The 27,121-nt window shown below is 42.4% G+C and overlaps 3 protein-coding genes across 3 annotated transcripts; 1 reads left to right on the top strand and 2 right to left on the bottom strand.

Annotated features, from left to right (window-relative positions):
• The first annotated feature begins 10,977 nt into the window (after positions 1 to 10,977).
• LOC121303869 (calcineurin B homologous protein 1-like) lies at positions 10,978 to 16,377 on the top strand. The gene is made up of 7 exons (XM_041234717.1): positions 10,978 to 11,144; positions 13,064 to 13,136; positions 13,777 to 13,857; positions 14,042 to 14,166; positions 14,676 to 14,737; positions 15,261 to 15,383; positions 15,607 to 16,377. The coding sequence occupies exons 1-7, from the start codon at positions 11,078 to 11,080 to the stop codon at positions 15,655 to 15,657; spliced, it is 582 nt and encodes a 193-aa protein (XP_041090651.1). The 5' UTR covers positions 10,978 to 11,077; the 3' UTR covers positions 15,658 to 16,377.
• A 716-nt stretch (positions 16,378 to 17,093) lies between these two features.
• Positions 17,094 to 19,779, bottom strand: LOC121303870 (cytochrome c oxidase subunit 7A2, mitochondrial-like). The gene is made up of 4 exons (XM_041234718.1): positions 19,673 to 19,779; positions 17,861 to 17,950; positions 17,501 to 17,585; positions 17,094 to 17,298 (listed from the first exon to the last, which is right to left on the bottom strand). The coding sequence occupies exons 1-4, from the start codon at positions 19,685 to 19,687 to the stop codon at positions 17,243 to 17,245; spliced, it is 246 nt and encodes an 81-aa protein (XP_041090652.1). The 5' UTR covers positions 19,688 to 19,779; the 3' UTR covers positions 17,094 to 17,242.
• A 135-nt stretch (positions 19,780 to 19,914) lies between these two features.
• Positions 19,915 to 26,533, bottom strand: LOC121303865 (nuclear apoptosis-inducing factor 1-like). Its single transcript, XM_041234707.1, has 5 exons — positions 26,447 to 26,533; positions 25,263 to 25,455; positions 24,263 to 24,709; positions 23,780 to 23,836; positions 19,915 to 23,402 (listed from the first exon to the last, which is right to left on the bottom strand). Exons 2-5 carry the CDS (start codon positions 25,399 to 25,401, stop codon positions 22,966 to 22,968), a joined length of 1,080 nt encoding a protein of 359 aa, XP_041090641.1. The 5' UTR covers positions 25,402 to 25,455; positions 26,447 to 26,533; the 3' UTR covers positions 19,915 to 22,965.
• Positions 26,534 to 27,121: the final 588 nt, after the last annotated feature.

The following is a 27,121-nucleotide window of genomic DNA, read 5'->3' as shown; positions in this document are numbered from 1 at the left end:
CGGTAAACCGGATCTAACTGCTAAGCAACAGTAGTCTTATTTCCATCCCTCTTTCAAAGGGTTACAAACACGTTCCTGCAAATACAATGAACTGTGCTTGCTGTCAATGTGCAAGTTATCGGTGCATTTTGCCATCTTGTTTTTTGCGCTCTGCATGGGGTTCTGGCCGCTGCTTATCTCCTCGACAGGGAATGCCACAGTTAAATTACACACAGAAACATGACACTGAAGCTGCAGCTGCAAGAGCAAAAAATAAAACCACTTCTGTTATTGCTGCTGGAATATTTATTAGCTCAGTATAAATCTGTGCTATCTGTAACACTCACAAAGCTGGATTTTCTAAGGAATGTTGGTATTTTCAGTATTCAAAGATGAAACCCAAAACGAGCTCTTGTGGGGGGGGGGGGGGGGCGGGGGGGGGCGGGGGGAGGGGGGTGGGGGGGGGGGGGGGGGGGGGGGGGTTAAGACACCTGGTTTGTTTAACAGAATAATATTATAATGGGCCATATTACCCCAACTTTAAAAAAAAAATATATTATTATTGCTTGTTTTTCTAAGAGCGATTTTAAAACACCATCTTATGATGTGTGTTTTGAAAAAGGAGAGTAAATCAATTCTAACAGCCAGGAGAGGTTCCATGCGCTGCAAAAGTGATTCTACTATTAAATCAAAAACAGACTTAAAAACAAAAAAACAAAAAAAAAAACAAAACAAAACTATCCTTATAACATTTCATAAAGTTTTGCATGTATAAAAGCAATAGGCTGCTTAATGTCATTCTTGGTAAAGGCAGTTTAAGATTAGTACTAGTCAGGGACTGTGAATCCAGTCACACAGGTTCCATTCTGATAACCTGTTCCAGCACACAGGCACTGGTTCAGCAGCCAACAACCCTCCCCCAGTCGGGTCAAACCACCATCCCTGCAAAATGAGCTACCCTCAGGGTTTACCCAAGCCTTTCTCAACATAACAGGCAGCTTGAACGTTTCAGAATGATTAAAGACCTGAAGGTTGTTTTTTTTTGTTGCTTTTTTTTTTTTTAAAAGGAAACAAAAATACTGGTTCTTGTAAAACAGCTTCTTGTGCCAACACTTTGGTTTGGTTCCATCACTTTACAAACCATGTGGGACAACGTTCACTAGGCTTGTTAGCCCTTGGGGTGCCTGGGTTCAAAGCTGGCTTTTCAAGTTGTTTTTTTTTTTTTTTTTTTTTTTAGAGATGGGCTTGGAGACTATACTGCTCCCTTCATCCCTCACCCCCTAAGAGAAAGGGTGCTCCCTCCAGTCCAGGACAGGCTTGAGACATAGAGACTGAACTGCTCCCTCCCTCACCACCCTAAGGAGAAAAGTTGATCCCTCTATACCTATAATAAATATTTATGCGATATAGTCTTTGCGTCATTTGGAAATTATCACATTAAGATTAGCTAGATTACATTTAAAATTAGTCTAATTTAATTATATATAGAAAAAAGGTCAAGTCCAATGTTTAAAGACAACTCCCCCCCCCCCCCCCCCCCCCCCCCCCCCCCCCCCCCCCCCCCCCCCCCCCCCACTGGTTACTGTGGTTGCAACGTACGGGAAATACGTTATTGACCAATGGGCTAATAACGTAATTGATCACATGATTGCATATCTATCCCGATTTATATGAAGATCACGCATGAGGGAATGTGGTGTCCTGTCCCAGCACGCACATATAAACACAACGCTGCTGAACCACAGTCAAGGTGTACTCTGTTCTTCATGCAAAGTGCACGGTGGGTTTGTGTCAGCCTGGAACCTTGTTGTGTAATGCACAGTAAAAGACAACACTCAAAGATCGCTGTGTCTTCTGAAAGTGGACCTTAAACTGTATACCTTTCACTTTCACACCGAGCAGAGAAATTTCTGGGAAATACAGAAGCTACTTGTTTTGAAGTTCAAAAGTCCAATAACTTTTTATTTATTTATTTATGTATTTATTTTATTAACTACAGTAAGATCTGATCCTGCAAGAAGCTATCTCCTTATTTAACTGGCTCTGGCAAGCTTCATGTACACAGGCTGCTACCAGCTGAGTGACACCTGATGGAAACTGACCAATGCACATTTTATTACCGGTGTAAAACTTCCAGGGGAGACTTGGGGTTTGATACAGCAGCCTCCTGGAACCAGGTTTCCAGTCACCGTTCCTGAGAAAGTGGCTTTGTGTTCCCTCGGGTTTAGAGGTTAAATCAAAACCCTATTGTTTTAATACAAGAATAATCAACATTAATAGTTACCAGGTGCTGTCTGGGACTTATCCGCTTGGGCGCCAAAAAAGTATTTGCTAAAGTTTCCAAACTCTCTCCAGACTCTTCCCTTAAGTACCACTGACCCAGTCAGCCTGTGCAGGTGACTTGTGGAGCACGCCCATCTGGACAGGGTGAATCCATGTGTCCAGCCAAGCCCATCTCTTACAGTCAACCACAGTCAAGGCTGTCCGGTGTCTATATGACAAGATCAGGAACTGTATGCTGTCAAAAACACAAATAAGTAGTTAAAGAAACAGGCTTATAACCTGGAGGTCCCTGGTTCATAATCCTAGCTGAGCCACTGACTCACTGTGTGACCCCGAGCAAGTGACCGAAGGAACCGTACGCGTAACGAAACAATGTCACTGTGAGAAACATTCGACTAACGTTTGACTAGGATCTAGATAAAATGATCCTATCGAGCATAGGACCAAACAGTAAGATCTGCTCCGCAAGAAGCATCTCCTATTTTAAAACTGCTCTCGGACAGCTTGCATGAACAGGCCTGCCTACAAGATGAGGGACAACCTGATGGAAAACTGACCACGCCATTTATTACTGTGTGAAATTCCAGGGAGACTTGGGTTTGATACAGCCAGCCTCCCTGGAAAAGGTTTCAGTCACCGTTCCTCGAGAAAGGGCTTTTGTGTTCTCGGGTTGAGAGGTAAATCAAAACCCTCTTGTTTTAATACAAGAATACTCAACATAATAGTTATCAGGTGCGTCTGGGACTTATCCGCGGGCGCCAAAAAAAAGATTGCTAAAAGTTCCCGTCTCCCAGACTTTCCTAAGTACCACTGGACCAGTCAGCCTGTGAGGGACTTTGGAGCCGCCCATCTGGACAGGGTGATCCATGTGTCAGCCACGCCATCTTTACAGGCAACCACAGTCAGGCTTGTACCCGGTGTCTTCTGACAAGATCAGGAACTGGATGCTGTCCAAACAACAAATAAGTAGTAAGACACAGGCTTATAACCTGGAGGTCCCTGGTTCATAATCCTAGCTGAGCCACTGACTCACTGTGTGACCCCGAGCAAGTCACTGAACCTCCTTGTGCTGCGTCTTTCGGGTGAGGCGTTGTTGTAAGTGACTCTGCAGTGATGCATAGTTCACACACCCTAGTCGTATCCTGTAAAGCGCTTTGTGATGGTGCGCCACTATGAAAGGCGCTATATAAAAAACACACTCATCACAATGGACTCAAGAGCTTTGACTGCTGAATTATATAGAAAAATAAATAAACAAACAATAAAACCAGTGTACAACAGTGCCATAAGCAGCTTGCTGTATAATATTAATACGATATTATTAGAATAATGTACACGGAACTGTGCAGAATAAGGTGGTAGCTCTGTGGAGGGTTTCTAGTGCCAATTACCCATGACAGCGCTAGTGTCACCACAAACCCGAGATTGCTGGTCATTGCTCTGCGTTTTGGTATTGAGGAACTGTTCTGCTGTGCTAGTGACTGATGGAATAGGTAAAAAAATGAGGCTGGCATCATCAACCTTCTCCTCCCCAGGTCTCTGTGTGCAGCTCTGGCCAAAAAAAAAAAAAATTGTGATGTTAAATAAAATACCTAAAATTCCCCAATCAGAAAATTCAAGGTGATGCAAAACTTTTGGTCGGAGCAGTATAATAAAACGTTATAGAAAAGTTATTATGAACCATGCATGTGTCAAAACAAAAAGCCAATAGCAGCATTCAGCAGCTGTATATAAAGCACGCAGAGCCAGGAATTCAAAAGCTGTTTGATCGAGAAGGGTTACATTTTCTGTGCACCCTCCCCCTTCACTCAACACCTTCCTGTATGCTGGTAATTCACTCCTTCGAACAGATCATTATTTGATAGTCACACCAGTGCTCATGTTCGTTGAGCCATGCTGTGTCTCTGTGAAGCTCTGCACAGCGTTGCTTGGAGGAAAAATACCCTCCTTGCTGTGGTTCTTGGACAGCATTTAGACTGTGAAACATAAAACAGTTGGAATGAACTTACTGTTGGAATTGTTGACCTAAGAATCAATTCTAAACAGAGGAGGAGCAACCATGTTGAAAAAAAAAAAAAAAAGTACAATCAGCTACAGCGTTGAACAAAAGTTTTGTGTCGCTCTGTAGAATAAACTCATTTTGCTTCACTTAACGAAAAACTGATAAACGTGACATTTTGAAATCTGACATGAAATACTGTACTACCATTATGGCTTCCGCTAGACTTTTAGGAAATCATTTAGTATTTTCTTAGATTACATGACGTTAATCATGTAATTAGCACCATGTAATCAAAGACTTTCACCAACAAATCAACCATCAAAACTAGGACAGTGACATGCATGTTTACAGGAAGGGTGTAAACTAATTAACTTAAAAGGGAAAGTCAGTCAAGTTGACAAGCGTTTCAGCTACTGCCTTCAATGAAACATAGAATGAAAATATGGCTCCCGTTCCATAGCAGTTTGATCCATTCCTGGTTTTACTGGGAGTTTAATAAGACACACCTGATTGTTACCTAGACACACTGGGGCTGATCAGTTGGACTGGGTGACACTGCTGTGCAATAGGAGTCTTATTTTCATGGCTGCATCTACTCAGTTTCTTATCCAGATGAATTCAAATCAGACATGGGTGCTGCATTATTGGAAGTATTTGCAATGAAGGTATTCAGTAAACACACACACCCACACAAACAGACCAGGAAATGAATCACTATAAAGTCTGTAAATGATCAATACAAATTTAAGCATTTACAGATGCTGAAGAATATGGCAGTTTATGGGGAATAAAACAAACAAATACCTTGGCTGTATACCATCTGGAATGGTTCCAGAGGGTTTTATCAACACACTGTTGGCTGTCTTGATAAGGCCCATGCATGCACCAACACGAACGGTACACATTCAGAGTTTTGATTCAGTGCTTTAACTTTGTAACTTTCTATGAGCCAACTGAAATGGTCGTAGCGAACATAGAACTGCCTCCCTCCCAGTCCCTCCTCAGCTCTAACCAGTAGAGTCACACTGCTTCCCTCCCTCCCAGTCCCTCCTCAGCTCTAACCACTAGAGCCACACTGCTTCCCTCCCTCCCAGTCCCTCATCAGCTCCACTAGATCCACACTGCACTGCTTCCCTCCCTCCCAGTCCCTCCTCAGCTCTAACCACTAGAGCCACACTGCTTCTCTCCCTCCCAGTCCCTCCTCAGCTCTAACCACTACAGCCACACTGCTTCCCTCCCTCCCAGTCCCTCCTCAGCTCCACTAGAGCCACACTGCTTCCCTCCCTCCCAGTCCCTCCTCAGCTCTAACCACTAGAGCCACACTGCTTCCCTCCCTCCCAGTCCCTCATCAGCTCCACTAGATCCACACTGCACTGCTTCCCTCCCTCCCAGTCCCTCCTCAGCTCTAACCACTAGAGCCACACTGCTTCTCTCCCTCCCAGTCCCTCCTCAGCTCTAACCACTACAGCCACACTGCTTCCCTCCCTCCCAGTCCCTCCTCAGCTGCACTAGAGCCACACTGCTTCCCTCCCTCCCAGTCCCTCCTCAGCTCTAACCACTAGAGTCATTCTGAACTGTCCGTTATCATAAACTGATTCAACTGTGGTTTTAATAATTACACATAACTGGACAGGCATCACACCCAAGATAAACACCGATTTTGTTTCCTGTAAAATCTCCCCACTCCGCATTACTGTAACTGCCAATGTAAACACAAGTTTGGGAATTAAAAAAAAAACAACACAAATATGTTTACAGAGGAACATCGCTGGAAATCCTTCCCTCAGTCCTGACCACCAACTGTTTTCATTATTTCCACACATGCAACAGGAATTCTTATAGGAAAAACCCTTACTGTATTTTGGGGAAGGGGAAAGAATGCTGTTCTTACACACGCCAGGCAAAATGCAGCATGATGAATGCGGTAAAGTTGTCAAAAAAGTTTTTTTTTAAATATATATATATATATGGTCAAATATGTCAGATATGACATGTGCACATTCATTACTTAAACCCGAGGCCATACTTTCAAAGCATATCTACTCTGTCTATTCCAGCTCCCTCCTTCTCCTCCTCCTCCTCTCTTTTGGCACCTCACTCCCCCCCCCCCCCCCCCCCCCTCTCTCTCTCGCTCTCTCTCTCAGGACAGTCCTGTTTGCAGCTGGGCTTCGTTCCAGGGCACGTTTTCATTAAAGAGAGCCTGAACAATCGCTTGCTGGCTCAGCAGCTGTGTGCAGCTTGTACAGCTACTGTCTTGACTCCTAGCCCCCTCCTTGAGAGCTGGGCTGGAATGAAAACCCGCAGACACAGGGGGTCCCCAGGACCGAGTTTGAGAAGCCCTGGTCTAAGACATTTATTAAACCAGCATCAAATTTAAAACAACCAATTCACCCCCTCGCACGTATAATGAAATACTCTAGGTAAATTCCTAGGGGCACTAAAAATCAAGGCTGTGGATTTAAAGAAAGCACAAGGCCTGTACTTACTGGAGCTGCCTGCTCTGGTTTTGTTGTCAATATTAAAGCGGGTTTAGTTGAAACTCTTCCCTCCTTCCATCCGCCCTCCACACAGCTCAAATGCTTGATAGAGCTCCTTGTTAATTGGGGTTTCATAGCACAGGCTGCCAGGCAGTTAAGGTTGATTGGGGATGGCTGTGTATTTTATAAGCATTGGGGACTTGTCAAAAGCAAAAGAAAAATGGGAAGTCTTAAATTAGCATAGCTTTTTATAAAACGTTTTCATGCTGTCTTTGAACATATACAGTGCTTTGTTTGAAATAACAATATATATATATTTGTTTGTTTTAATAAAGGAACAAGATTCCAAGCAGTTGCTGAATGATTTAAAGTGTTTATAAAACACAAGCATAACCATAATTATGAAGGGGGTTTTTCGCTGCAGTTCTGCTCGTCGAAGCCAAGCTTTCCGGTTTTGTTTTTTATTGTATTTTTTTTTTTTTCTGACCATTCTGCCGTGTTTATTTTAAACAGAGTAGGACATAAACGAACTACTTTATATAACTTCCACTGCTTGTAAATGAGAGAGAGAGAGAGAGAGAGAGAGAGAGAGAGAGAGAGAGAGAGAGAGAGAGAGAGAGAGAGAGAGAGAGAGAGATGTGATTTTCATTCGCTGTTGACACACGCACACTGTTATGTTTGGTTGTACACTGACTGTTAAATTTGTTATAATAACCCGTATTTGCTATTATATTATAATATAATTGACTTGTATCCCATTGCACTGCAGCAGTAACACTATACCTAACTGTATGCACTGACAAGTGTTCTCTCTCTCTCTCTCTCTCTCGCTCTCTCTCTCTCTCTCCCCCCACCCATTTTGGTTTTAAACAACTTTCGCCAAGAGAGACGAGGAGAGCAGCAGAGAAGCAGGAGATGGACGGTAGCGAGCGATTTCGATAGTGAAATAGATGAAGAAGATTGAGATATATGGGAGTATGTTTGTCGGGTGCCGAGGGCTTGGCAGGTGCAGCGGGAAGGACTTAGGCGGCAAGCACACAACTCATATGGCAGGTCCCCTCTCTATCTCTCTCTTCTCTCTCTCCTCTCTCCCTCTCTCTCTCTCTCTCTCTCTCTCTCTCTCTCTCTCTCTCTCTCTCTCTCTCTCTCTCTCCTATCTATTTACTTTCTTAATTGCGTATGTTAGCACAGAGCATACCGGATTTACCGGAGATGTCCCTGTGGGTGGAATTCGCACTTGATATTAAATCGTGATTTTTGTTTGTCGGTCCCGGCCGCTTGCTTGTTGCAGCGCGATTTCTGTTCGTGCAAGCATAATAAATACTGCGCTTGCAAACCTCGCCTCGGCAGCTGGGGCGTTTTCTTAGCTCCTGTGGGCACGGTTTACAAGAACTCGAGGCTTTTCTTAAAAGTGCATACATTACGGCTATTAGGTAACTATGGCAACTATTGCTGGTAATTCATTTATAGTATTTACCGGTGTTATTATCCAAGTGGGGATTTTTTCTCTTTTTCTTCATAATAGCAAATTAATTATTCGTGCAAGAGGCCACCACTGTGTTATTTATTTTATTAAATATCTGATACGGTTGCAGAAAGTGTAATATGAAAAAAATGCATTTTTTCTTAGATTTGCGTTGCATAAATATAAATGCTAAAAACCGGTTACAAATTTAAACTGACGTATAATAATATATATATATATATATATATATATATATATATATATATATATATATATATAATATATATATATACAGTTGCCATAGTTCCTAATTTAACTGGATACCTATATATATTCTAGCTTAAATGCATGCATATTTACTATACAAAATTTAAATGAAGGATGTCATTTGTATGAAGGATTGAATAATTAGACACATGTGTGTTTTTCTGTACGGAGCAAAAAGTAAATAAATATTAAAAACAAAAAAGTCTCATTTCTGAGGAACGTATTTTCCCAAGTATATCCTCCAGTACGATTGCAGTAAAGTCAACTTTTTAACCTCTTGGAACATACAACCTAACAGACTGTTCTGAAGGCAGTGCAGACGGTGGCTTGAAAACCAAGGAGTTTTTCTTTTTTATTGAGTAATATTATAAACGGCCAGCAGGTGGCGTGTGGGAACTTCTTTGTCGACCCAAATGACTTTTTCGACCTGAAAAAAGAAACAAAGACCAGGGGTGGAGATTAGATAAAGGGGCATTCAGAACAGAAAATAGGAGGCGCTTTTTTACACAGAGAATAGTGAGGGTCTGGAACCAACTCCCCAGTAATGTTGTTGAAGCTGACACCCTGGGATCCTTCAAGAAGCTGCTTGATGAGATTCTGGGATCAATAAGCTACTAACAACCAAACGAGCAAGATGGTCCGAATGGCCTCCTCTCATTTGTAAACTTTTTTTTATTTTTTAAATTATTTTTATGTTCTCGTTTGTTGTTGTTAGCGCGGACTGTACAGTTCCAATAAAACATGCCATGTTAGTTAGTTTGAAGCATAGGGAAGCATTGTAAAGCACAGAGAGGTGTGGTAAAGCATAGGTACGCATTGTAAAGCACAGAGAGGTCTGGTAAAGCATAGTGAAGCATTGTAAAGCACAGAGAGGTCTGGTAAAGCATTGGGAAGCATTGTAAAGCACAGATAGGTCTGGTAAAGCATAGGGAAGCATTGTAAAGCACAGAGAGGTCTGGTAAAGCATAGGGAAGCATTGTAAAGCACAGAGAGGTCTGGTAAAGCATATGGAAGCATTGTAAAGCACAGAGAGGTCTGGTGAAGCATAGGGAAGCATTGTAAAGCACAGAGAGGTCTGGTAAAGCATAGGGAAGCATTGTAAAGCACAGAGAGGTCTGGTAAAGCATATGGAAGCATTGTAAAGCACAGAGAGGTGGTGAAGCATAGGGAAGCATTGTAAAGCACAGAGAGGTCTGGTAAAGCATAGGGAAGCATTGTAAAGCACAGAGAGGTCTGGTAAAGCATTGGGAAGCATTGTAAAGCACAGAGGGGTCTGGTAAAGCATATGGAAGCATTGTAAAGCACAGAGAGGTGGTGAAGCATAGGGAAGCATTGTAAAGCACAGAGAGGTCTGGTAAAGCATTGTAAAGCACAGAGAGGTGTGGTAAAGCATAGGGAAGCATTGTAAAGCACAGAGAGGTGTGGTGAAGCATAGGGAAGCATTGTAAAGCACAGAGAGGCGTGGGAAAGCATAGGGAAGCATTGTAAAGCACAGAGAGGTCTGGTAAAGCATATGGAAGCATTGTAAAGCACAGAGAGGTCTGGTAAAGCAGAGAGAAGCATTGTAAAGCACAGAGAGGTCTGGTAAAGCACAGGGAAGCATTGTAAAGCACAACGAGTCATGGTGAAACATTTTTAAAAAAGCAAACCATAGTAAACTATGGTAAACATATAATATAACCATGGGAAAACCTGCAAAGTGATTGTGAAACTTTACTTTTCACTTTTCCAAGGGAAATATCTCCATGGTATCAATGTAGAAAACCTGCAATTCTCACCATTGTGAAAGGAAAGACACAATTTTAAAATATTATGAAACAAGTAACAAACATACTTGTTAATTAAACAACTCTACAGCTTTGGGTATTTCATTTGAATTGGCAGCCCTGGGTTTGCGTTGAATTCCTCAACACTTGGTCTGACAGGGCAGTTTGAAAACAATAATATACATGACCAGCAGATGAAGCAGGTTGTAGGGCTAAAACTCTTAAATAGCAGGTGGATGGAAATAAGCCTCCCATTACAGTGCAGTTTGATCCGTTCCTGGTTTAATAACACACCTGATCTTGTTACCTGTACACTGGGGCTAATCGGGCTCGTAGTAAAACCTGGAATGAGGGAAACTGCTACGCAATAGAGATCTTATTTCCATCCCTGTAGCAAGCGGATTGATTCTTTATTTCGTAAAGGGTAACCTATGGTCGATAGAGTCATTTAATTTATAATGCAATATACCAATAATACCACTAATAATAATAATAATAATAATAAATAATAATAATAATAATAATAATAATAATTACAGACACTGGTACTAAAAGTAAGGAGTCACACTTTGTTATAGGCTCTATTATTATTAATATGACTCTTAACGGGGTCCTTTCCTAATCTCTGATTGGCCACCCTTGTCTCCCCGGACGGGGTGCAGTGATTGGCTAGTTCTATCGTCTGTCAAGGTAAATGCTGTGGTCAGCTGTTTAAAGTCTGTCGCGCACCTTCCCCAAAAAGTGATTTCTTCTGAGAAGCGGCTAGGTTTCTGAAACCCATCGACCGGTGCGCAGTTTTGCAGACTGATCGATAAACCAGGCACCCGGTGTTTCTGAAATGGGTTGTAACAGCTCGACGCTTGCCAAGATCCATAACGTGGAGGAATTAATCCTTGAGACTGGGTGTGAGTTTTTTTATGTAAACTACATCCAAGCGTAATGTGATGTGTGGGTCTGTGAGCTGTATACCGCTAGCACGGTGACTTCGGTATAAAACAGGGCTTCTCGAAGTCTGTCCTGGGGACCCCCTGTGGCTGCTGGTTTTCATTCCAACCCAGCCCTCAATTACTTAACTAGACCCTTCATTGAACGGATAATGTGCTTAATTAGACCCTTTTACTCATTTTCGGCTTTGAACAGTTTGCATATTTCAAGTTAGCTGTAACATTTGATAAGTAACTTGAACTGCAACTGTTTAAGAGCTGGAAACAAGTAAAAAGGTCTAATTAAGCAAATTATCAGTTTAATTAAGGGTCTAGTTAAGTAATTGAGGGCTGGGTTGGAATGAAAACCAGCAGCCACAGGGGGTCCCCAGGATCGAGTTTGAGAACCCCTGGTATAGAACAGATTTGTTCTGCAAATATACGATATTGCTATTAAACGGTTTGTTTTATTTAAATGAAAGATTTTGCGTAGACGAAGGTATAAAGAGGGTCGTTGAAGTAACCCTAACTACTGAGGACTTGGCACGGTCTTGCGTAAGAACAAGAATTGAATACAAACTCCTACTGTAGTCAACGTTTGGTTTTTGAGTATCTCGCTCAAATCAACATTTGTCACAACTTTTGTAGTAAACAAAATGTTATATTTCACGCCTGTTCTAAATTAATTCCTTTACTGTTCTCTAAGTCTTAACGTCGTTTTTTCAAGTCTGTCTATCGAGTAAGAAGACATACATAACAACCAATACTGATTAAAACGAAGTCCGAATATTAAAGGCATAATACAAGCTATAAACTGTAATTCTGAGTTTAAAAAAAAAAATAAATAAAATAAAGCAAATTGTCAAGGTCGTACATGCAAGTTGTAAACCGGAGTTAAAGGTCTGCTCTAAACGTACCTTCTAGATAGTGATGCTGCTTTATAAATGAATCTGCTTAGTTACACTTGGAATTAGTAACTAGTACTGTATATATAGATATATATTAGTTCGGTGTGATTCTAGTTTACGTTTAAGGTTTCAAAAGAGAACCGACCGGGCGGGTTTTCTTAGTCTCTGCTTCGACCTCCTATTAAAAAGAATTATATCATCTGTCGCATCCAGGAAAAAAAAATCCATCTGAAGCCTGTTCGTTGTGTGTTCTGTGAATTGAAATGCTTTTCACCGTCGGGAAAAGAGAAGATTCGGGCTCCCTCGCAAAGCCATTTATCTCAACGCAGCGCACTTTACGCGGAACCAAACTACGTGAACTCAATGCTTATATGCACGTTAATTTTTAACGTATATTAAAATATTCAACCACATAATGACAAAGATATATTTATATCCATCGCTCTCCAAAATGAACAAGCTAGATAAGCGCATATATACATACATTCCTACAAACAAAACGGTAGTTAAACTGATGATGCCAAGAGAAGCGTTATATATTAGTGTACACCAAGTTATATATTAGTGTACACCAATGTGGTGTTGTCCAGTTAAAAATAAAATAAATACTGAACTTGATTATTTGCGTAGGGCACTGGGGTTTGACTTGAAGCCGGGCACTTGTTTAGCGCGATCATCCGCGCACAAAAAAGGTTTTAGTTGGGTTTAGTTGCCCAAAGTGGAAACCCGCTGATGCGTTTTGGTGGTTGGTTTAAACTCGCCGCCGTGCAGGAGCGCAGGGAGAGATTCTTTGAGTGTTTAAAACAAGCGATCTAAAATATGGGTCGTTTTTTTTCAGGTTGATTAAAAGGTGTATTTTTTAATTTCTGGTTTTTCAAAAGGAGTTACATATAAAGTTGGTAGTTTATCCCCCCCCCCCCCCCCCCGGTCTTTGCCAGCACATATTAAGTACTAAAGATCAATGATGGCTGTTTTGTTTTTTTTCTCCCCCAGTCTCCTCCTCTCATGTCTGCCATCTGTACAGCCGTTTTCACTCCCTGGATAAAGATGACAAAGGATTGCTCAGGTGAGTCCAGCCATTTCCTTATCCACTTTCAGGTTGAGTGAGTGTGAGAGAGAGAGAGGAAGAGAGAGAGAGAGAGAGAGAGAGAGAGAGAGAGAGAGAGAGAGAGAGAGAGAGAGAGAGAGAGAGAGAGAGAGAGAGAGAGAGAGATTGGTTATTTGGATGATCTATAAGGTCATTCTGGGGGACTCCCTGAGCTTGTTACCTAGACACACTGGCTGACCAAGCTCCTAGTAAAACCTGGACTGGGTGAAACTGCTATGCAATAGGAGTCTCGTTTCCATCTGTAGTCAATGAGAACTGGAATATTAGCAGACATCTCTTTTGACTCCCAGAAGGAAGCGGTTTCTCTTGTTTTTTTTTTTTTTTTTTTTTGTCCTTTTAACATAACCCTTGTAAGAGAGGAAAACAAATGGTTGACCTTCGCTTCACCAGCTCCTGAATATATCTGGGGGCATTGTTTGTAAAAAATACAATCAACTTCAATTGCCAGACAGTTTACCTAATAACAATGAGACTGGACCCATTGCAGGGATGGGCTGAGTGCAGTTCTAACCAGTTACAGTCTGGCTGGTCTGACGTCTTTATCTTCTTGAAGATTGAAACGCTGTTGTTTGTATAATGTTGCCGTTTCTGCTTTCAGCCGGGCTGATTTTCAGACTATCAGCGAGCTCGCTGTTAACCCTTTAGGTGACAGAATCATCAATGCTTTCTTTCCTGATGGGTAAGCCTCTTGTTTTATTTCAGTGTTCTGACACTCTGCTGCTGAATTAATAGTGTAAAGATTTTCATTGTGCTGTAATAAAATGCACCGCCTTTCGCAAAAGAGGTTGTTTTCAGCCATTGAGCACAGTAAGCACTGTAAGGAGTTGCCTGTCTTAATGCTTGTGTGTTCTCGTCACTGGCAGGATGGATCTGATAGATTTCAACTCGTTCGTTCGGACCCTGGCTTGCTTCCGACCAGTGGAGGAGAGCCAGAAGAAGGAACTCAACTCTCCGGAGCCCATCAACAGCAGGACTAACAAGCTCATGTGTGAGTCTCGGCCTACTGAAAATTTCTTCTTTTTATATAGCGTCTTTCATAGTGGGCCATCATCACAAAGCGCTTTACAAGATACGAGACTAGGGTGTGTGAACTATGCATCAGCTATATATATATGTGTGTGTGTGTGTCCATCCATCGTTCTGTATGTACTGCCCTTCATTGTCATGCCTTCAGAGTGGTGTTCCGAGATGGGACAAAGCTTGAGAAAAGCAGCTAATGCAAACAGTACCCGAGAACTATGCACTGGCATCTGACTTCTGAGAATTGAGCGTGAATCCACTTGGCTTTGAATTGTCCAATGAGTGTCACACAGCGTCTTTCACGAGACCCTGCGTTTGTCTTTGTTCAGGGCCATGCTGATGTGGTAAACTTGCATACTAATGTACCAGACTCCTGCTTTCAGTTCGGACATCAATTCATAGCATCAGGATCACTTGTCTTTGCCCTGTGTGTGTGTTTTTTTTTTTTTTTTTTTTAATTACTGTTTTATATTTCAGTTGCCTTCCAGCTTTACGACCAGGACAAAGATGGCAAGATCTCAAACTATGAGCTTTTACAGGTAAAACAAAGCCAGAAAAAAGCAATGCTGCAGATGATTTAGATCCTTAGTTTTGTTTAGTTGTTTGTGGTGCTGGTACAGTAGTGTACAGTAAAACCTGTAATCCAGCGCCTCTACTGGCATGCCATATAATTCAGCATAGTTTTTGGGTCTTGAACATATCCTTTTTAAAATCAGAGGTGTGATACCCTCTACAAAGTGCATTTGGGTACAGGGTTAGGGTGTGGCTGTCCTCTCGGTGTGTGATTGGTTGGGTACAGGGTTAGGGTGTGGCTGTCCTCTCGGTGTGTGATTGGTTGGGTACAGGGTTTGGGGATGGCTCTGTTCAGTGTGTGATCGGTTGGGTACAGGGTTTGGGGATGGCTCTGTTCAGTGTGTGATCGGTTGGGTACAGGGTTTGGGGATGGCTCTGTTCAGTGTGTGATCGGTTGGGTACAGGGTTTGGGGATGGCTCTGTTCAGTGTGTGATCGGTTGGGTACAGGGTTTGGGGATGGCTCTGTTGTCACTATGTGTGCTCGGCAGATCCTGCGTATGATGGTGGGGGTGCAGGTAACGGAGGAACAGCTGGAGAACATCACTGACCGGACGATACAAGAGGCCGACCTGGACGGAGACAACGCCATCTCGTTTGAAGAGTTCAAAAAGGTACAGACGTTTCGGTTGTTATTATTAATAATAATAATAATAATAATAATAATATTATTACTTTAGTCATTTAGCAGACGCTGTTATCCAAAGCGACTTAGACACTAGGGGGTGAACTATGCATCAACGAATGCTGCTGCAGAGTCGCTTCCAATAGGAGCTCGGTTTTACGTCTCATCTGAAGGTGCTGGAAATTTAATTATTTTTATTTTTATTTTTTCAGTCTTTGGAGAAGATGGATGTTGAACACCTGCTGAGCATTCGCTTCATTTGATAGAGCAGTCCGCAGGTTTAAGAAAAGCAGTGTTTCAGGAACACAGAGACCTGGTATCATTACCCCTGTCCATTGGGTCTTTATTGAGCTCGCAGTTATAAGCTTTCCATTCACCTCCAGTCGGATATGATTAATTGACTTGATAGATCTTTCAAAGTACAAAGGGGGCTGATGTCTGTTACACATTGCGTTTGTTTCTAGTAGTCGAACGTTACCAGATTTAATATATAAAGTTTGTAGACTTTTGTACTGGTATTCAAGCTAAATTCACCCTAGCCATAAGTATAGAGCTGTGTTTAGGGTTATTATTATTTAAAAGGTAAAATTTGATGCAGCACACAATTTTTTTAATCTGTGCTTTGGATAATCCTCCCCCTTTAGTTTCAGCTAGTTTCCCTGCTTCATTTTCTATTAGTTTGGTCGGGTGTACACGGAACGATCCCTCTAGCTACAGACTTCGAATTAGGCTCTCTGAATGTTTTCTTGCGTGTGCAGGTTGAAGTAGTTCCCAACAGGAATCGGGTGTCGCTGGCGTCCATCAAACTGATTCACCACTTGGAGTGAAAGCAGTGAAGAAACAGTTGCTCGGGTTTGTGATGATCGCTGCTTCTCTTAGATCGATGGACACATGAAATCAGTTTATAGAAACAGAATACATCGGATATGTTCACGGGCTATTTCAGCTAATGATTAATTAAAATATATATATATACGGTAGTTGTATATTGTTAATCTTGTAAATGTACATTTAAAAAAATAATTGAAGTCTTAGTTCTAATAAATGATCAAAAAAGCATTTGTTTATTTATTTTTTTTATTTTTCCTGTCTGGGAATTGCAGTTTTTTGCATTTCAGAATGTTAGTTGTCAGGATGGTCTGGACCTGCTCTGTCTATAAAGTGTTTTCTGTTTTTGACACCAGAGTAGGCAGGAGGTGGAGGATAGGCACCCAAGGGGTTTTTCTTTGTCTTCTCCTTGAACTGTAACAGAACAGTTCCAAGGTTTTGGTACAGGTAGCTTGAATTAGATTGGGCAAATCAGCTGTTTGTCAGCCCCCTCCCCCCTATTGCACAACAGTTTCAACCATTCCAGTTTCTAATTCAAGCCTGATCAGCCATGGTGTAGTAAAACCAGGTATGGATCAACCTGCTCTGCAATTGGACTCTTATTCTCATCCCCGATGAAGGAAAGAATAGGTGGAATAAATACGTTCTGACTTCTTGAAGCCTGAGCATGTTCCGCGTTTAACCACAAAGTGTCACTGTTAGACTTTTGCATAGCAGCTCATTGGTTTACGTGAATACCTATTTCACTCGATCCGCCTCCCAATTATTCAAAATTGGTGTAAAACGAAACAAAGAAAGCTTTTTTTTTTTTTTTTTTTTTTTTTTTTTTTTTTTTTAAGACATGTATATTAAAAACACTGAATTCCGTACATAATGTTTTATTTCTGTGTTTTTTATTTCATGATTACGTTTGTTACAAGGTCCAGTGAGTGGCATGTTGTAGTTCGGTAGATATGAGGTACTGAAAGTCCTCTCGATTCTCACTGAAGAGAGGTGCTGTCTGGACTCTCGTTTCCTCTCTTACTTCTTCCTGGGCTGAGAGGCGGCTAGAAGCCAATAAAGGGAAAACCCAGTTCCTAAAAGTACAAAAAATACATTAAAGAAAAAATCTAGAGACGTTTGGAAATATTTCCCAGAAAAATGTACTGTGAAAGTATTTCATTTTTTCTTTTGTAACAATTACATCGCTTTGGGATGGTTTCACAGACCAGACTCAAACAGCCGCCAACACGGGAACACAAGACCTTGTGAAGCGCTTTTAGAAAAGCGCGCACTTACCTCCAAGCGTGATGGCCATAGTGAAGCGGTAGAGCAGCACGTCCACCACCCCTCCCTTGATGTGGACCGGGAGCCCGTTATCCTCCTGCAACACCCCAAAACACTGTTAGCTGGGATAAATGTTTTTTTTTTTTTTTTTTTTTTTTTTAAACTAAATAGTCGACCCTTATGCCTGCTTCCACTGCACAGTACAGCTGCGCAAAAGCGCACGCAGAGACACAATGCCAGCGTTTCGCTCGTATAGCGCCTTTCAAGTCCTCCTCCCCTCAAAGCGCCGAGATTCTTTTAGTGGCTCTGTACTGCGCTTCACATTTTAAACAACACTGGTGATACAGCTCAGAGTGGGGAGGGAGGGGTTACCTGGAATAACTTCTGGTTCTCCGGAACTTTGTTCTTCAATTGGTTCTTTGCTGTCGAGGAAAAGGAGCGAAACGCCAGCCTCTGCAAACCCTGACGAAAGACAGACAGACAGACAGACAGACAGATATAGTGTGTATATATCACATACGTATATAGGATATATTTATAATATAGATATTTTTATTGTTATTGCCAGGTTATATATATATTATATATAGTTATGTATAAAATAAATAAAACATATACATAAAAATACGATATGCTGTATTTTATGCTATTTTATTATTTTGATCCAACACTGGTGTTTTATTTATTTCCCCCTAAACTGTAGTGTTTCTAGCCCTGGTTATCACTGCTTACACAAATGCAAGGTCAAAGAATAGTTCCTGTACGCAATGTTTTATTCACAACGTATTGTCTATCTGGGCAGGAAAATCTAGAAGCTATAAAAAGTACACGCAAGTGCAATTTCATTACCTAAACATCAACAGAGAACCTGAATTAAAAGCAAAAACAGGACCCCTGGTAATCAGTAATCACGCAGGCTAAAGGCATGAAGACTGAACTGCTTCCCCCCCAAGAGAAAGGGCACTCCCTTCAGTCCAGGGCAGGCTTGAGGCATGGAGACTGAACTGCTCCCTCACCCCCCCTAAGAGAAAGGGCACTCCCTCCAGTCCAGGGCAGGCTTGAGGCATGGACTGAACTGGAGAAAGGGTGCTGTCCAGGGCAGGCTGAGGCACAGAGACTCCCACTCCCTTCAGTCCAGGGCAGGCTTGAGGCATGGAGACTGAACTGCTCCCACCCCCACCCCCAGGTTCCAGCAGCAATTCGTGGAGCACCGAAATTAAACACAAAGCATTTAAAAATAAATCTTTGAAAATTAAATAAAGTTGTCTTTAGAAATGTGGTTCCTGGCTCTTTAAGACTGGGTTTCAACAAGTGTCAAGGTCAGCCGGCAAGAATGAAAACAACACAACAGTTAGGACGGACAGGCTCGTGGGCCAATCACGTCCACGTTACCCGACCAATCAGGCTGGGGGAAAGTTAAAGGGGCGGGACCGTTGTATTCTGTTCCAGGCTAAGCAGCCAAGTTCCCTGCCTGGCTATTGCTAAATGTTGACGGGTAACGTGTGGGAGTCACAAGCTTCAGCATTCCCTTTTCAGGGGACGCCCGACAAGCTGAAAAAAACCAGAAACAAAAAACAAAACAAAAAAACAACAACCCAAAACTGCTTGAAAAAACACACTCTAAAACGTTTAACACAGGAGACACACTTACTGCACCTTTCCCATTTCCCATGCCTTGTGTAAATCTTTAAACAGCACGGCTGTTTAGTACAGGACTTCAACACACGGCAATAGCTTCTAGAAAGCAAAGGTTTAACTCGAACAATAGTTTTGCACAGTGGTGTCAAGTAAGTACTTCAGATTGCATTACAAGCATCCTTTACTCATAACTGAGGCTAATATTCGGAGAAACTGTTTTTATGAGCATTTTAGTAAAAAAGTTTCAGTAAATGCAAAACAGTTTGTTTAGAAGTTTGACACAATTGAGCGCGCACACACACACACATATATATATATATATATATATATATATATATATATATATATATATATATGCTTTTTAGTAGGTAAATTTACGAAAAAAATTCAACGAAAAGTAAAATATAAATAATATAGGTTTCGTGTCATCGTTCTGGTATCTAACGTTCATGTCGTTTTGCAAGTTACAGCAAAACTTTTTTTTTTTTTTTTTTTTTTTTTTTTTTTTAAGTGTAATATTTCAGTAAATGCTGCGTTTTCCTTTACCAGTAAGCTCCTCATGTTGCGCCGTGCCTCTGTGCAAATCCACTCTCTGCTTCTGACTGGATATGGAGCCTGGACAAGGACAGCGTGATCCTGCACTCCTGCCAGAGTATGGGCACCTGTGAAGATCAAACGTTCTCATGAACTGTCAATACAGCTTCTCCCAAGCGTGCCCCTTTTACTATGCACAGCTCAGCAGGGTTTGACTATAAAGAACAGAGTGGGTGACCGCTATATCAGAGGATGCGATCGACTCTACAGACAAGACCACAAGCTGTGCACGGGGGTCGAGGGTGGAAGCTTGCTTTTCAATTTCGTTTTCCTTTTCAAAATCAGTTCTCAGCTGCGACTCCTTGGAAGGAATTTGGAATGCAGATTTTACAGACTCGTCAGACAACTGTGCCGATTGTTCAGCTGCTTTTCATTTCAAGCCAATTTAATTGACTTAACAAACAAACAATGACTTGCGATGTATGTTATTTGTTGCCACTGTGAGAAGCTCTTTTTCAACTGAACTCTGCTCATTGCAATTTTGATCGATGATTTTGTTGCAATAGCAATTGGGAATTGATTTGAAAAAGGTGATTAGAAATGGAATGGGATTTCGATTGGCTGTGCCGCATCACAATAACCGCACGATTAGATATAAGAATCAGGTGTATTCGTGTTAAACAGTGGAGTAGAGTGCATCTGTATTAGCCGGTAATTGGGGGAAAATATTTTATTAGATTAATTTTTCAAACGCTAGCTTCCAGGACCTCAAGACTGGTAACCACCAGGCGACTGACGCGCGTATTTTTCGGTGTAATGGTGCAGCACACGCTGTACTTTCGCTCACCCGGTCACATTGTCTCTTCACTGTTATCAGCACAGTGTTACCTGTTCCTCATCGCTGCACGCAGGACAGCTTAAGCTTAAACGATTTGTTTTGTACGCAGTTCTGCGAAACTGTAAAAGGTTTGTTTTGTACACAGTTCTGCGAAACTGCCCCGAAGCGGTACTGAAGACGCGGAGAAAGGCCCTGAGAGGAACCCCTATTTATTATATGTCTTGGTTTTGTTTTTTGTTTTTTGTTTAAGTGATACAGGTTAATTCCTGTTATCTGCAGGAAAACTTTAAACCCATAGAAGATTCCGCAGCACTATCATTTAGTAGAGTAATGGATGCTTATACCTGACCCATTACGCACCAAGCACATTTCTTTGAGTAGAAATTGGGCTGTTTACTTATGCGTCGTTACATTCAGACTTGACTTTTGCGGTAAACAATATGAGGGTGAGTTATCAGGACGATAGATATAGTGAAAGAGAAGTTAAAGAGTATAACAGTATACTTGGGTTTGAGCACAAAACAGACAACCCCCCCTTATCTAGCCTTGTGTCGCTGTGGTAGATATAACATTGCTGCCCTCCTGTGTACGGTACTGCACTAGAGCAATCTTCTGTTCACAGGATACAGGCTTGATTAATCCTGAGGGCAGGAGGGGTCACCCCTGCTGGGTTAATGCAGTCATAGAGCTGCGGTGTTAAGATCCGCCACGGTTGTTAAAATAGATGTTTGACAGTTCGTGTTTCCCTGGCTGCAGATTCTGTCGCTGGGAATGCATGAAGTTCACTCGGGATGTGGCAAGGCGCTTGCTGTGTGGTAAGTTGATTGACATTTGCAATCAACAGATTCACATTTGCGTGCAATATAAGCGGGACTGTCAAATGCTTTTCTAAAGTCGAGAGAAGAGAAGCCTGAAATGCATTTTAATTTATTTTTTTGCAAACCTTTTGGTAAACCAGCAAATAAACACGGCACTGTAGGTAATGCACGGTCCTTCAACGTGCAAAATAACCAAGTGCCCGCCATTTGCACGACAGTAACATTTAAGAAACTGTTTAAAACGCATCGAAAATATATAAAATAATACAATTTAATTACAAACACCTGACCCGCCTCTTATCTTTTTCACTACATCAGTCTCCATAATTGCCCCTCCTTGGTTAATCCCGATTGGTCAATTTAGCGAATCTATTCCTCTGCTTTCTTCCGATTCGTCCTTCGGGGCTGTCAATCACGGAATGTGCATCAACGCCGGTGGGGAAGGCACGTGCGGTGCTGTCAACAGGGGAGCTAAAGCAGAAACCGTGCAAGTAGGTTTAAATTCGTTCATATATATTTTGTTACCGTTACTGTGGGCAGATAGGCTATTGCAAATGGAAGTTGTATTGAAATTAGACGTTAATGTGTATAGCATTGCACTCCCTGTATTGCCTTCAGAAATAGACTTACTATCTTAAAGCCGCTGAGCGACCCTACCGGCCTGGACACAAAAGCATTTACAAGGCAGGCTTTGTCAAAGTTCCCAGGCTGAACAGGCAAAGGCAGCGAGGCGTGTGTGTGTGGGCGCCGTTTTAAAGAAATGTTTCTCAAAGTCATGGCAACTTGCCCTTGAAATGACATGTCTCCTCATATCAGTAAGTGCAGCTTTCTCTGCCGTGTGGATGTGCACAGCCAGCTCAAACCCAAAGGAGAGGGCGCAGGCCCTTCCTGCTGTGAAGACAATGGATGAACCAGCCCGTGCAAAGTGTTTCCATAGCAGTAAACAGAACCAGAGAGTCCGAACATCAAACTTGAACAGCTCTAGAAAAAACAACAAAAGTTTATGGAGCAACATTGTATTGCTATTTTTAATAAATAATGCAAAATAAATTACGTGTGTGTGTGTGTGTGTGTGTGTGTGTCTATACACACACACTGCTCAGCTCTTATAACCCTATAGCGCAAGCCTGTGCTGTTTGTGTTCCACCTCTATATAAAAGGGTTACTGTAAAGGCATTATGGAGCAAATGAGACCCTGCTGTGTTATAACTGATTCCGCACTGTGACGTTGTAACAGGTGAGCACTGTATCGGTGTATATTGTTACAGAAAAATAAACAAATAAATAAAAATCAAGCGATTCAAACAGTCACATAGTTTTAGAAACAGCAGAAATAAAGATAATTAACATTTTCCAGTCTTGTAAACTTTTTTTTTTTTTTTTTTTTTTTTTTTTTTTTTTTTTATAAGCAATGCGTTTAACGCTATGTAAAAGCCTCGGTCAGCGAACAAGAGAAAGGAAGAAAATTGAAAGTCATTTGCAAAGGGGTGTACCGAAATGTTTTCCCAGTTGTCCAATCCTGGGTTGTGATCATTCCAATATTATACAACTAAACAAACAGAAGCCCAGGACTCGGCGGCAGCAGCAGCAGCGCTAGCGCTGGGTTTGCAGCCCCTGTTCGGCGGGTGGCTCGAGGTGAGGAGCGTGTGTCAGCGCCGTGGGAGGGGGTGCCCATTCAGCTTCTCCTGCAAGGTTGTGAGGGCGGCGCTGGCAAAGTCCCGCAGCACCTGCAAGGACTCCCTCTGCAGTGCCAGGGAGTCGCGCACGAAGTCCTGCTGCGTCTCCACTGCCTCCTGCAGCGATTCGGAGAGCAGCTCCAGGGAGCGTGACACGGACCGCAGGAGCTCGTTGGAGGAGCGCTGCTCCTGCACGCTCTGGGCTGCGTTGCGCATGATCTCCTTGCGCATGCTCGCACCGCCCCGGGGGGCCAGGCTGGGGCGGGGGTTGGGGGCTCCCCTTCTCTGTGAGCCCCCTAGGAGAGGGGTGCCCTCCTCAGCAGGGGGCGCGGAGGACGAGGGCAGGGGGGTTCCCGATTCTTCGGCTCCGATCTCCTCCCCTGCTGAATCGATCGACTTCACGTCCTCATCTGAAAGCAGAAGACAAGGGCAGCTGTCATTCTTTCACTGCGTGTGATTTGCGCACAGTGAGCGTTTTCTGGTTTGATGTGTTTTGATTGAATGATGCTGTGAAAGCAGGTAACTTGCCATAGTTGGACTGACGTTATTTATTAACTGGTTAAAAAATGAAAAACCCATAGTTTATTATTATTAATAATAATAATAATAATAATAATAATAATAATATCCATTCTGAGATAGAAATACTAAAAGAAACGAACTAAATTCAACTTAGTTTCTTTTAGATTTTAAAAAAATGTAGTTTCTAATGTTTGTTTTACAGTTAACTAAAAAATATAGCTATGATACATACATACATACAATGCATTTATAAGAAAAGCATTACCATCAATAGTCTGGATTTCATATTGTAGCTCATAAGAGGATGCGGTGGATTCTTGCCCTGGAAACACAATAAAGAAAGAATTAAGTACAGTCGTGTCCACATTTTATTAGATTTGTCATGTATGTCCTTTAGATACATAAGTGCATGAAAACCTCTGGGAGTGAGGCTGTCCATGTCCGCTACATAATCTGGGGTACAGAAACAACGGGCACTGCTGTGTGAAAGTTAGACCACTTTGTGCTTTAGTTAGGCATCTTGCACAACTTCTAAAAAGTCTCATGCATTTGACCATTTGTGAGACTTCCTTTTTCTTTTTTTGTGGCCCGTCAAAGTCCTCAATTAACTTCTTGTTACAATTTTCCCGGATTTTCAGTTCCAGTGGTTTGATTTTGCACGCTGAGCTGCAGCAGCAGTGAGGTGTTGGAATAACTGCGCACGCATTTGTAGCTCTAGGTCCTTTTTAAAACCCTAAGTCAGACTCACGCGATGCAATGCAGTACATGGGAGTTGGGGCTGGGTCCTGTGCAGACAAGAGCAGAGGCAGCGGCGTCTCGGGCAGGCCTGTGACAAAACCCTCAGCCACAGGAAGACCGACTGAAGCGGCGCTTGCAGTCGGCTCCTCTCGGTCCCTGGCGCCGAGTCCGCTGCCCAGGGAGGAGGCTCGGGGCTGGGGCGGGTGGCGCTGCCGCGTGCCGGTGAGCTGCAGGATCTGGTGGACGATGGACTCCACTGGGGTCAGCTCGTCCGGTCCCTCGCCAGCCCCCTCGCACCTCGCCGCCAGCCGTCGCTTCACGTCGCACTTCATGTCCGACCATTTCTTGATGACCTCGATGATCTCCCGCGGGCACTGGCTGACCTCGTTGATCCGGGCCGTGATGTCCGCCCACGTGCGCTTCTTCAGGTTCGACGGCACGCCGTGGTTAAACTTGCCTGGAGCCGGGAGGGAGAAGAGGAGACCAGACCTGGGTTCAATTCTAATCTGGAATTGTGTAATTAATTCCGATTGAACTGCGGTCGAACCTTGGCACGCCCTTCGCAGCTGTACTTGTGACTGTACCATGTAATTGATCGATTTGCAGTTCAGTTACACACCTTTCCAAACTGAATCATTCGTAGTTCCACACCGTGTTTTATACTGATCATTATTCTTGTGTTTTCAATCATTTTTAGTGACCCCATTTGTACCAGTGATTATTATTGTGTGTTTGTCACTTTTTAGTACACTTGTAATTCGTACACAGGGGGCATGGTAGGGTCAGTGGTGTAACAGTAAGAAGATGTACTGGGGCTAATCAGGCTTGTAGTAAAACCTGGAATGGGTGAAACTGCTACGAAACAGGAGCCCCTGCACTCAAAACCAAGGGATTCCAAACGCTGCCACGCAGGCTTCAGCCGACTGTTTTAATTCGATAATCAAAGTGTGGTCCTGGCTGAGTTTTTCCTTTAAGCAGAAATGTAAAATTTTAAGCAAAGCATCACTCGCCTAAAATGATGTGCCTGTTCCTGCGCACTTCCTCCAGGAGCACCTTGATCTCGCTGTAGGAGAAGCGAGACTTCCTCTTCTTGTACAGCTGCTTGGCTCGGACCGCGCTGCTGCTGTTGGCTTGGTGAAACGCTGACATGCTGCCTCTCTCCTCGCCTGTCCGGTTCAGCCTCCTGTTTCACCAGCGCTCTGTCTGCAGGGAAACCAGACATGGGCGAGGGGGCTCACTTGACGGCTGTCACTGCAGTTACCTGGTAGCAGTTCGGGTCTGTCTTTTTAATTCAAACTCCTGCCTCCCCTCTACGGCATCCCATTTACTGCTAGAATCAGGACCTCAAGAGTAGTGTGGTAAAGAATGTCTGTACCAAGTTTCATCACAATTGGACTAACTGTTCTGAAGATAAGTGTTAACATTTTTAAGTTGGTTGTATCTATCTCCTATCTATCTATCTATCTATCTATCTATCTATCTATCTATCTATCTATCTACTGAGAGAGAGAGAATTATATGCACATATCTATAAAGTACATATTCATTTAAAGACAGCAAACCTCTCTCTATCTAAGGAGAATCAGGATCCAACAGGCTATTCATCAATCGCTAGAAATACTAAATGAAGAAACGTTTACACCCCTTTCAAACAGAAATAATGTCATATCAATATATAGTGCTGTTTCTGATATATAAAATATCACAACTTGAAGACAAATATTAACAAGACTGAATTTATTTATCAGCTTGTACATTAGTCATGATGACTCCCTGTCACCAGTAAAAAGTCTTCTTTGTAAATGTTAAACTGGGCGATAATGCAGGGTGAAACTCCACGGAGCGCCTCTAGTCTGTCAAAACAAAGAACAGATTGCGTTGTTTCTTTTTTTCTTGTGTTTTATTTTCTGAGCTCAGAATTACTTGGTCAGTTTCCCGTCTTACAACACGCAGTTATATATATATAGATATAGAAGATATTAGATGGATAGTATATATATATATATAATATAAAAAATCTGTGCCTTCTCATTAGTATAGTGTACACGTGCGTTTATGATACGATTATGACAGTGCAAACGAAATTTATTTAAAAACCCCCCCTCATAGGGGGGGGATCCCTAGGGAGCATGACAATTACAAAAGCATGCACAATACTTAAAATGTTTTTGATGTTTGCTTAAAATTACCGTACCAGTTTGACGACGGAAAACGACTCCCTTTTTTTTTGTTTGTTTTGTTGTTTTTTGTTTTTTTTCTTTGTACGATGAGCCGAATGCAGAAAACTTCGTAAAAACTGCCCGGCAGCGTTGCGCAGACTCAGAGAGAGGCATCGCGTTTATCCCACTGGGAAGGCGAACGCAGGATTTGCGAAGTTTTACCAGGATACGCTGTTAGCACTGCTCTGCAAAGCTTAGCCTACGCAAGATCCCCCCCCCCCCCCAACAAAAACAACTAAACAAAAAAACAACGCAAAACCGGAGAGTGCGCATGCGCAGCCCATGGTTGACAAAGGCGATTTATTTCAAGCGACGCTAAGCGTTATTGTTGAATAGAACATATATGTCATTGCTTGCTTGTCAAGCTGAAATGCAATTTAAAAATAGCTCAGGTCGCTGATACGTTTGCTGTGCAACTTTAAATGTATCCTGAACCCTTACATACATTCGGTGATGTTGCACCTTTTTTTTTTTTTGTCCGCTCAATGTGTTTTTGCGGTAATAACCGCCAGAGGGGGAGCGTGGTAAACGATCGTGTGTTTCTGGTGAAGTTGCAATTGAATTACGCCAATAATCGCGGCGTGCAGAATATGAATACAAAATGCATGCAAGATTCATACACATAACAACAGCGATAGAAATAGATAGAT

This window comes from Polyodon spathula, chromosome 35 (assembly GCF_017654505.1).
Source record: "Polyodon spathula isolate WHYD16114869_AA chromosome 35, ASM1765450v1, whole genome shotgun sequence".
Taxonomy (NCBI): Eukaryota; Metazoa; Chordata; class Actinopteri; order Acipenseriformes; family Polyodontidae; genus Polyodon; species Polyodon spathula.
Note: the sequence above shows the minus strand (reverse complement) of the source record. Positions and strands in the feature narration are given on the sequence as shown.

Bases quoted from the DNA above. Each gene is read 5' to 3' on its own strand.
- LOC121303869 (XM_041234717.1), top strand. From the start codon at position 11,078: ATGGGTTGTAACAGCTCGACGCTTGCCAAGATCCATAACGTGGAGGAA. The intron at 11,145-13,063 runs GTGAGTTTTTTT...TTTCTCCCCCAG, and splicing joins ATTAATCCTTGAGACTGGGT to TCTCCTCCTCTCATGTCTGC. The intron at 13,858-14,041 runs GTAAGCCTCTTG...CGTCACTGGCAG, and splicing joins AATGCTTTCTTTCCTGATGG to GATGGATCTGATAGATTTCA.
- LOC121303870 (XM_041234718.1), bottom strand. The intron at 17,586-17,860 runs GTAACCCCTCCC...GGGGTGTTGCAG, and splicing joins AGAACCAGAAGTTATTCCAG to GAGGATAACGGGCTCCCGGT. The intron at 17,299-17,500 runs GTAAGTGCGCGC...TTGTACTTTTAG, and splicing joins TATGGCCATCACGCTTGGAG to GAACTGGGTTTTCCCTTTAT.
- LOC121303865 (XM_041234707.1), bottom strand. From the start codon at position 25,401: ATGTCAGCGTTTCACCAAGCCAACAGCAGCAGCGCGGTCCGAGCCAAG. The intron at 24,710-25,262 runs GCGAGTGATGCT...TCCCGGCTCCAG, and splicing joins GAACAGGCACATCATTTTAG to GCAAGTTTAACCACGGCGTG. The intron at 23,403-23,779 runs GTAATGCTTTTC...TTCTGCTTTCAG, and splicing joins TGAAATCCAGACTATTGATG to ATGAGGACGTGAAGTCGATC.